This window comes from Larus michahellis, chromosome Z (genome assembly GCF_964199755.1).
Source record: "Larus michahellis chromosome Z, bLarMic1.1, whole genome shotgun sequence".
Lineage (NCBI taxonomy): Eukaryota > Metazoa > Chordata > Aves > Charadriiformes > Laridae > Larus > Larus michahellis.
Genome location: NC_133930.1, coordinates 59722047 through 59733517, shown reverse-complemented (window position 1 = coordinate 59733517; position 11471 = coordinate 59722047). Strand labels below are relative to the sequence as shown.

General features: G+C 36.0%; 1 protein-coding gene across 2 annotated transcripts in view; it reads right to left on the bottom strand.

Moving 5' to 3' along the window:
* Nucleotides 1-1434: 1434 nt before the first annotated feature.
* The window catches only part of FAM174A (family with sequence similarity 174 member A), a 42924-nt gene continuing 32887 nt past the window's right edge, over nt 1435-11471 (bottom strand). For both annotated transcript variants that reach the window (XR_012584963.1, XM_074570614.1), the window contains one exon: nt 1435-1780. Coding sequence is in view for 1 of the 2 variants with exons in the window: in XM_074570614.1 (XP_074426715.1) it covers nt 1726-1780 (55 nt within the window). In the remaining variant the exon portion in view is untranslated. The remainder of the gene's footprint in view (nt 1781-11471) is intronic.

Sequence of the window (11471 nt, the reverse complement as noted above, 5' to 3'; positions counted from 1 at the left end):
TCAGACACTGGCAACTACTGGATCTGTAGAGAAAGAAGGTAGAAAGAGGCAAGTACAGGAATTATTTTCTTTACCTCTGAAAAGCATCATTCAGAAAGTTCCTCAGTTGGAAATTCTACTGTGGCTCTTCTGTTCCCATGGTTATCCCACATCAATGGATTTTTCCTTCCTGAATTTACATCTGTAGGGTTTTCAGGCATAACACCCTTTGGCAAAATGTCTGGCAATCAATTTTAATTTTATACTAGGTAGAAAATGTCTTCCTTTGAAGCCTGATGTCTTAATTTAGGGGTGTTATGGTAAGTGTTGAACAATTGTTCTCTGTAACTTTCTATCATATTTATGCCTTTATAGATGTTGACTGAAGGGTATGTTTCTGTAAGAAATTCTCAAGAATGACTACTGTATTCTGAGTATAATGATAAATAACATTGCATCGTGTCTATTTTTTTAAATTTTCCAAAAAGTAGATTCCAAACAAATTTTGTTTGGAAACAACCAAAAAAGCTCTGGGAAGTTCCCACTTCAGACGAACGTGCATTTTCCATTTTGCCACCCTACGCCATCTATCTGCTGATGCAGTTACAGCTTGAGCTCCCTCACAAATCCCAGGGAAATTATTAAATTCTAAAACGAATTAACCTGAGTTCTTACACAAGTAGCTATAGAAAGGTACTTGTTTAAGTAGCTTTCTTGTGAAAGAAACCCAATATACACCTGGATATTCTGCACACAAAGTGGATAACAGACTATTGAGAACTACTTTCTCTTGCTGGCGAGTAAACCAATGACGTGTTAGGGAGGCACACAGAGAAAAAATCTTGAGCCGTGATGTGCTCCAATATCGTGCAGCTAATTTAAAGAGCATCCATCTTGCAAAGAAATGGCTGTATGAAAGACAATGAGAAAAACTGGACTGAGACCATACAGCAGAGAGTGTGAGAGGAAGGCAGGTTGAACCACCTTGGAAAACCTAATCTCTGACTCTCTTTAGGTGTGTTTCTACAAGAATTGGGTGCATTGCATCTACAAAGCTATGAAATCTGACATTACAGACTCATCAAGAGAAGATGTTTATATCTAAAAAATGTGACCAAAAATAGAACCCAAGCTGAGTTCCCATTGAGTTCCAGAACTATCATAAACAGAGTCCAACAACTGCAAAAATATCCTAAAAAAGAAAAAAAAAACATGTCACTTAGACTTGACCCGTATCTCTCATTTTCTCAGATAAACAGCTTCAGCACTTCCCGCTTCTTATCCATATGAAAGCCTTTGTGGGTCTCTAAAAGATACACGTCTCTGAGAGGTCTGTTTTTTTTTTTTTTTATAATGTGGAAATTGTAACCTGTCTAAAAGAAAAAAACCCACATATTAAAAGCTCTGCAGGCAGCAAGTTAGACTAGAATTGCAGCTAGAAAATTCCCAGTGTTTGACAGTTTACAAAGGCTTTATTGAAATAGGTACATACTTCAGTGCACCGTTAGTTGAAAGAAGTATTTCAGATGTAGTCTTGTTCTATGGTCTTCTAGAGGAATTTATGAGAGACTAGGAAGGTGTTCATCTCTGGTACGTCTTGGTTTTATCAAATATGTAGTATTTCTTAGGGGCCAGATGAGAAATCCAACGCTTGGTATTTGCCTCTCATGCCTTCAGCTTCTGAGAAGGGCTTTGTTGAAATCTCAATGAGCTTCTTGTGTTCAGTTTTGACAGGCAGTTCTTCAACTAATTCCTTTCTTGAAAAGCTGACGTCGTCCAGTCGCTACCAGAATTTTTTTGTCTGTAAGGAATGAAGGTAAATCAAACAGAATACAACTTTTTTTTTTTTTTTTTCAGGTATCATTTTTTTAATACTTCAGAAAGAAAGCAGGGTTTCTGTCTGGTATTTCATATGTGGGATATTCACCCAGAGTAAATGCAAATGTTTTATTGTAATCAAATTTTTTCAGGAACCCATCACAGTCAAATGCTTCAAGAAGTCAGCAGTTTAGGATTTTAATAAGTACCTAATCTAAGCTTGTTTTCATCTTCATAAAAGTAATGTTGAGTGCTTTGCAATGTATCTGTTCAAAATAATGTTCAGGGACAGATACCTAGAATAATCCTCTTGATGAACTTGGCAGAACTTCCTTCCTATTTTGCTGTTAGTAACTTTTTTTCTCTGAATAATTTCTCTATTTCACAGCCCAGACACTTACAAAAAAGATGGCTTTGGAGCAGAATAAATGTGTTTAGTCTAACACAGCTGGAGGTCTCCAGTTTGCAAACTGTATAAGGCTTGGATGATCAGCAGCAGAACCAGATAGACATATAAATATTTGGAATATTATATGACTATCCTTATCACTACTGCTATCCTTATTTGGTGCTATTTAATGAATATATTGGAATCACTTCTGTGTAGATACAGACTATGTGTTTTACTATTTGTAATCAAGCCCAGAATACATTCAATATATTTCCCGTATTTCCTCAATTTAAACGTTTTCTAAGACTGCTATCTTAAAGTATTTTATATTCTCAGTATCCCCATAGGTTTAAGTGACATAAAAAGTTGAAAGTGTTCATTCTATGCTGAAACATTTGTTACATGTATGGAAGAGTATAAAAAACTACACTTTCAGAAATGCAGAAATGATGGTATTTATTACATTAGTTTCAACTTGAAAGTATCTTCCGTAAAGCATTTAAAACAACTGGAAACTCATAATGTTACTGATATTCATAGACACCATGAAATTTGTATTCCAAAATGTTATCAAAGCAAGGTGACGCGTGACACAGTGCCGTGTTTTCATATTTTCAGTAAGTTCCTTTTACGTGAGTAAATGATGCTTCCTAAGACATCTATAATTTAACTAAAATGACATGGCCAGCTTAATATTTTGAACTCCTTGATATAGTAGCATAAACCATAAAACTAAACAAAACACACAAAATCAATCAAGAGTGACTGGGAAAGAGCATGTGACATTTCTTAGTAATGTCTTGTAGATATGGAATAGCTGAGAGTTTAGACAGGTTTTTGGGCTGCCATTGAGTGTATCAAATGGCTAGGAGAGGATAGCAACAGACTCCCAACAGTTTATTTTAGAAAGCTCCATTTCTCAATGTAATCTTGCTGTTAGCAAGAGAAAATTGAACAATTCAAATTGTCCTCTAATTCTCTTAGGAAATATTCTTTTCCTGGCATCCTATTACTTAATTATATAGATTATATCAATAATAATTTATAGAGATTACACTGTGCCTGAACTAACAGCATGTCCTTTGCTAATTTATTACATCCATTTAAAAAAGACTTTTTTTGCTTTATAATCAGAAACCTAACTAAGAAAATACTAGTTAATCATTCATAAAAAACCCCATCAATTATATCAAAAATAATTAAACTTTTAATGCAAAAATAATTGTAAACCCCATCTAATTATGCTACCCTCCGTTTAAATTCCCTGTCTGTCTTTGTCTTGGCTTTTTGGTTAAATTTGTATTTCTTTTTTCCACCTAGAAGCAGATTATTATCCAAATAGATGGGAAATTCAACCTGTGTTATGATTTGCATTTATCAAAGTGATTTTGCTTTTGAATTTGGCATTTACTAAAGAACTCATGTTTATGCAAAAAAATTCGGACCAGCTCCACCCATTCTGTTTTTGTGACTGCCAATTTTTCTGCTGTGTTTTGTAGCTTGAACAACTGTCAGTAATGGATAGATTTTAACAACTTCCTTTTATTGTTTCTAGCAAAGACAAAATAAAACAAACCTCTTTCCCCAAATTCCTAGAGAAAATATAAATACAACATATCACACATTCTTCATAGCAGTTATGAAGAACAGACTTCAACAACATTTTTACAGAAATGTCTGCCTAGCTTCCTTTTCTTCAGTCACTTGTACAATGGATGTTCTGTAACTTAATGTAATGTAATTTAATTTCCTATTTAAACTCGAATTCAGGAGATATCCATTTAATCCATGCAAACAGACTTTTGGAGTGGGCTTCTGTCATACAAAGCCAGACAACTGTGATGTATGCTTTGTTTGACAACTTAAATTGATGTAGACATTTTTGTAAAAAATTTTATTTTCCCATTAAAGTTATGAGTGATGGAAGGTGTGAAGTGATTCTGTCTCTGTCTGGTTTCAGAACTAAGGCAAAGAACTAAGTGCAGAGGATGAATCTAGGAAATTAATATTTAACCGTTTGTATCATCAATCCATAAGTAAATATTGTTTATAAAACAAAAAATCTTCCTTTCAAGAAAAACTGGTTAAGTGATATCTTTTAAAGTTACAGTTTATTTATACTTCTTTGCAGTAAAACTTAGGTATTGTCAACAATAAAAATCACTTACACTATATTAGACAACATAAAAGTTATGTAGTATAGATATGCATTCAGAGGCAGTGAAGTGAAAATCATTGACTGGTAAGTGTCCATGACTAATTAGATTTATGCAACTATAAACCTAGCGGTACTTATCCAGAAAATGATTAAAGAAAAATATCTGAAGACTATCTTCCAGGAAAAATACCCTCATGTTGCTTTCTGTTTATTCATATTCACTACACGGCAGAAGAAAGAGCATATGTCCTAGAAATTCAGCCTGGTTTTTGGTTTTGGTTTTGGGTTTTTAGTGACACATTAGTAAAATAAGGCAGACAAATACAATGAACACATTAATGTCAGTATAGTCTAAATTAACAGGAGCAGAAAAAAAATATTGAATAGCTGTAAGGCAAGTCGTGAAGTACAGAAGTAAAAGAGATATTTTTTTAGACCTAAGAATGGCTGTGGAGGATTTATCATACTTCCACATCTGCAGCCATGGTGCCTTATGCTGTCAGTATCTGGAAAATAAGCTATACTGAGCTTTAGGAACAGAGGCGATAGCATCACAGGACAGATAATTGAGGCTGGAAGAGCCCTCAGGACATCTCTAGCCCAGCCCCCCACTGCAGCAGAGCAGTGTTGGACCAGAGGAGTAATGACAAATATTTGCCTCCTCCAAGCAGGGCCAATTCCTCTCAAACTGGTGTTCTGTGAGGATGCTGGCTCATGGCAGTAAGCTTTTGATAGCCAATGTTTGGAGGAAATGTCCAAAGAGTGTTGGTGTTGGCTTCTACACTCTACCCATTGCCTTATTGAGACAGTGTTAGAACTTTCAATGGAACTTTGTCTGTGCTGTAAATTAAGCAGTGACAGGTAGTATTCAAGTACTAAAACTCAACAAGCTATTCTATGTTAAATGACTATAATGTTAAAATGATCACAGGCAATTTTAGGGGACCAAAAACTATCTCCTAGAAAATTCTCAGAGCCAGTTTTCAAGTTAGAAAGGACTCAAAACCCATTCCAATAGGCAGCCTGCTATCCTGTTTAGTAGGTAAAATATGTTTAGGTATAAGGATGTAGGCTTTGTAGTGCCAGAGTGACAGAAAGCAGCCCAGGTTGTGTTCATTAGCCATGTTTAAAAAGGAAAATTAGTCTCCTGAATCACCGCCATAAATCTGAGAAATCGAAACGTAAGCAAAGACTTGTATCTTTATCAGGGCTTATTTTTCCCCTCCTGTCTTTTAATAGATCTGCTAGATCTGACTACTTTTTCTTCCCTTTTCCTTTCTGCCTTATGGTGGATAAGCTGGTCCCCATAAAAATGAGGATTAAAATCGTTATCATTTTCCAGTATTCTATTATGTTTAACTAGTTCTTCTACTGCCAATTCCTTCAACACCATTTTTTTTCATATAAGCATATACACAGAGGGTGAAATAGGAGATAGTTAAAGCTTTTTAAGAACAGTCATCACCAACTGCAGTAGAGATACTGCAATACTTGTGTTAATGATAATATTGTTAGAATGTTCTGAATGGTCAAAACATTAATCATTGGTTAAGTGGTGCCAGACAGAATAAATGGATTTAATATAGCCAAAGGTAGTATATCTACAACACAAATAAATACTTCTGTTAATAATAATATTGTTAGAATGTTCTGAATGGTCAAACCATTAACCATTGGCTACAGACCTGTTAGTCTAACTACAGTTCCTGGAAAAATTATGTGGAAGATCATACTGGGTGCTACTGAAAGGCATTTAAAGGTCAATGCAATCATGAGGCACAGTCACCATGGGTTCACAAAGGAAAAGTCCTGCTTAGTTAATCTAATATTCTTCTAGGATAATGTTGCCTGCCTTGTGGATGAAGGGAACGTGGTACATGTAGTTTTTCTGGATTTTAGTAAGGCTTTTGACAGTGTCCCTCACAGCATCCTTCTGGACGAGTTGTCTGACTATGAGAACAAGTACGCAGTGCACTGGGTGATGAACTGGCTGAATGTCAGGGCTGGTGGAAGAGCTGGAAGGCATGTGAAGAGTGACTAAGAACCCTTGGTTTGTCTAGTCTGGAGAAAAGGAGCCTGAGAGGTGCCCTCATTGCTCTCCACAGCTCCCTGAGGAGGGGAAGTGGAGAGGGAGGTGCTGATCTCTTCTGCCCGGCATCCAGTGACAGGATGTGTGGGAATGGCTCAAAGCTGCGCCAGGGGAGGTTTAGACTGGACATTAAGAAGCATTTCTTTACCGAGAGGGTGCTCAAACACGGGAACCGCCTTCCTAAAGAGGTGGTTGATGCCCCAAGTCTGTCAGTGTTTAAGAGGCATTTGGACAATGGCCTTAATGATATGCTGTAACTTTTGTTCAGCCCTGAAGTGGTCAGGCAGTTGGACTGGATGGTTTTTGTAGGTCCCTTCCAACTGAAATATTCTAGTCTAGTCTATTTCAGAGCCTCATGCAATGCTGCTAATACTATGTGCTACTCTACCCACAATATATGCTATGCTCTTGGCCAAATTTTATTGCTAACACTTCAGAAATAAATGATCCTTCTGCCATACTAGATTGCCTACTAAGAGCACAGTCTTTTATCACACTTACAAACTTAGTTTGAACAAAAGTCTTTCCTTTTAGGTGGACAATCACAGAGTACTTGTTAGGTACCTGCCTTTCCAAAAAGTTTGATATGTTTTTTCAGAACACAGCAGAGAACAGTGAATCATTAAAATGTCTAAAATTTGTTTCTGCTTCTTAAGAACTTCCTTTACTGAATATTAATTACTTTGGAAGTATGGACCAAAAAAAAAAGATTATTGAAATAAAAACATTCATCAAAGTTATAATTTGAAAGAACTTTAGAACTTTAACATGACTTTTATCATGCACAAAACCTAAATTGTTGGGACCAGGTAGTCTAAAAATTTCACAGGAATAAAATTTTCTTCCAATGTCTGCATACCTGATGTGCTCACAAAAGTCAACACGATTGTTGTGTACAATGTTTTTCCAGTTTCTGCAGGAGAATCTTCATACATAATAACAGCTTGTGCAGTTTTATAGGAATGTGCACTGCCAGTTTGGCCAAAGGAAAAAAGCAATTCCATATTCAGTGGAACTAATACATTCTGGTTTCCAGTGTATCAGTCCTACACACATTGTATTTGCTTTAATAGGCTGAATTTGCAGTTTTCCCCCTTGAGTTCCTCTTCTCTATTTGACTACCTCTTTTTTCTTTCCTTTTTTTTTTCTTTTTTTTTTCTTCATTTTTTAGGGAGGTAATGACTTTAAAATATCTCTCTCTGTCATATCTACATGAAATGGAGCATGATCTTTCATTATTAAGAGAGGCTACCAGAAAGACTTTTGTACTCATGGAGATTATGTAGTCATGAAGCTTGCTTCCTTAGAAGGCCAGGCTAAAAGTAGGAACTTACCTACAATAACAATTTCTTTGCAATACGGTGTAATCCAATTGAGAGCCCAATAAAAATGCAGGTGCTTTCTAATGTTTCATTCTACTGGGAATAATTTTTTTGCGTCAAGAAATTGCACGACAGACATTATTCAGCTTTACAGTAATTGTTATTAAAATGAAAGATGACTGAAAAAGGTGTCATTTACTCACAATTAAAAACGTTTTGGAATAGGATTCTATGAAGCATAAAAAAGGTCTTTAAAATCCATCCAGTTGCACAAAATGTTTCCAATGTGTATGCGTATTCATTAGTTTTTTAAGTACTGTATTTATTAATTTTTATGTATTGTATTTATTCGTTTTTATGTATTGTATTCTTTCCAAAACATATTTTGGAATACCATGGTTTTTGGTAATGTAGATCCAAAGGCAACATACCCTGCATCATGATGAGTGATCAGTACTTCATATTTTTGTTAAATCCCCTATTTTGAATGTTACCCAATAGAAGCTCACACTCAGAAATGAAAATCCAATTTCAAGTGTTTGATGAAATTTAAAATACATAATACAACAATAAATTAAATATTCTTCAAGGGAGGCAAGAACGGCTATTATCAGCAAGGTTAAAATTTATGGAGGGTCTTGTCCTTTTCTTTCCTTGAATGTTTCTTATTCTGTCCTGCTGAATCTCCCTCATATTAAACGTTCTGACAGAAACAGAAAGTAGAGTGCGGAGTTGGCAGATTATAGATATTTTTTGATTTTTACTAATCACCAAACAAGTAGACAAAGCTTTTCCTGATTTTGGAACACAGGAGCAACATGTCTCCTGAGTAATACTACTCAAATAATGCCAGAAGGACACTGGGCAGTATATGAGAGAGCTCTTTGTGATCTATTGTATATGAAAAGAAGTGCCCACTTATTTTCTTGAAGAGAAATAGAAATCATTACAAATGTAGTGGAAATTATAGCTCAATGAAACACGTACGCTGCTCATGTTGCTCATGTAGTCTTAATTCCTGTAGCACATTCACACAGAAAGCTACTGAATTAATGACATAGTGTGTGTGCATGTGTGTGTGAGTAAGAAAAGTAACTAAGAAAGGGAAGAAGGGGAATGGCTATGTCTGGATACGTTAATTATCTGGAAGATTATGAATTTCTACATGGCCTCTCACTTACTATCTTATATGAGATTTCTTTTCTCATTAAATTGTAGTTTTTGTGAGTGTGGACTTTTGATAAACACTACAGACATGCTTACCTCAACCTGCTCAGGAAACTCCCCTTTTCCAAGATACACAATCTAAGAAAGGACTTGTTCCATTGTTAAAAACAGCTTCAGACAGAAAAGAATGCTGGGACGCTCAGGATTTTTATTAATACAGTAATATTTATCACACATGTCCAATTTTGAAGATGTGCTCACATACAGAAGCATCTTCAGCCTTACTAATGTAACTAACCACATTGGTGAAGAGCAAAGGCTCTTGGGCCAATGTTTGTTCACTAACATATAGCAGGTTAATAAACATGTGCACTGAAGTAAATGAAGTATGACACGCAGTTCCACTAGATGTGTGTAATAAATAGGAGACATATAAAAGGAGATTTACAGAATCTATTACTGTTTCATGCTGGAGAGAAATACAAAATGAAGTCCTAAAGGGGATATATGATTGTAAGCCATAGAATACTAAAAAAGATTGCTTATGCATCACTTTGTTCCCTAGGGGTCCAGTTTAAGGCAGGCCAAGCAGAGGACAATGAAGAGCAGATATAAAAAGTGCTTAAACCTTGGGGGCACAAAAGACCGTTCTACGGATGGATAGTTTATAATCTGAGCAGCTGCTTTACAAAATCAACAGGGAAAAAGAAAGAACTGGAAAATAATAAAACATTAAAGACACATTATTTTTGTTCATCATGAAAAATTCAGTAGAAGAGGTATTACTTAGTGCAACTAAGGTAATTCAGCAAATAATATGTGATTTATCTTTGCCAAACTGGTTGCAGCAATTGACAAAAAATCTGTCCATTTGTCTTACATTCTAAGCTTGCTACAGGCGTTGCCATTAAGTCCTCGTCATTGCTTTTGACATCACAAGTATCTGCCTGTGGAAATGACAGACATGGTGATCAAAGCGTAAACGCAATGTACTGCATAAAAAGTTCACAATCTGCATTTCACCTGTGCAGTCAGCAATGTTCATTTCTGAGAACAAAAAGACTTTGGAAGGTGAGGTTGTACAGGTGTCTGAGCACATGAATCAGAAAGAAAATAAAAGCTGAACAAAAATGTCCAAAGGGCAAATATTCCTGTCTCACCTCTTTGTTTTGATCAGATGTTTCAGATTTACAAAGAGTGCTGACAATAACTGAAACTCTTATGAGGTGAAAGTATATCATGAATAATATGAGTATTTCATGTCTGACATCCATCCCAAAGCACTTGATCATATTTTACAGATTTTGGATCTGAGCCTACAAGTTTTGCTGCAGACTCAGTTTCTTTTTTCCTGGTGTTCCATGCAAGCACAAAAATCTGCCTGCAAACTTATAGGTAGAACTGACCTGGTGAAATTTGGCTTCTCCACAGATGTGTACTTATTTTCTCATGCAAAAGAATATGAAACTCTTGCCAAACACCTTCTTCTGAGGTTAACTCTGCCGGCTGGAAACACTCCCATTCCACAGTGTTCACCATGGCCCTAGCTGGTTGTCACCATCTCCACATTTCTCTCTCGAGGGCAGTCAGGTCAACACTCCCATTCCTGTCTGGGGTAGTTCAAACATCCATCCATCCATCCATCCATCCATCCATCCATCCATCCATCCATCATCCTCTACCCCCATTTAATCATAAAACAAACACAACTGCTTTATATGAAGGGACTAACTACCCTGTGCCAGAGGGAAATAAGAAACAGATGAGCAGAAATAATATCACATCTCTGCACACTGAATATTTGCCCATCCCTCCTATAAATACAGTCTGCTAAAGGTTTGAACAGGTCTTCAGGTGCCTGACATATTCCCAAAAGAATTTAAATTACAGTTTTTTCCTCTTGGTTGAGAAGCTGGCTTCCAGAATAGCTAATTTAACAAAACTTTGCAGCAATGTACTCTATTGAAATTTTAAGCATCCGAAGGCTGGAGGAAAGCTTATACTTACAATTTAGGCAATCAGCCACTCTTTCAAACTGATGAATGTTTACTCCTTTGCAGTAAAACCCTAATGATTTTTAAACTATGAAATTATATATATTTCTTAGCTTCCTATTCCATTCTTCACTACATCAGCATACAGAGTTGCTGCTTTTGATATAAAGCTTTGAGGTTTGTTTTTTTTTTTTTTTTAATTTCTTTTTTTTTCATTGTGAGTATGCTGAGTTTTCTAGAGAGGAAAGAAGAATTTATTAGAGCACATTCCAGGACATGACACATATAAGTCTACAGTCATTTCTACAGTCTACAAGGTTTTGCAATAGGGGCAGAAAGTAGTCCACTGATGTCTGACATGACTGGTCTATTTATCAATAATTTCTGTCCTGACACCTTCATTTCTTCTACCTAACAACTAAAACAAGATAGTAGGACTCAGTGTCCCTCTTCATCTGCTATTGTGGAACTATTTCATTTCCTGAAATGACAGGAGAAGGAAGGAAGAAGTTTGTCAGGACACTGCCAGTCTGAAGAATTAGCACAATGAACT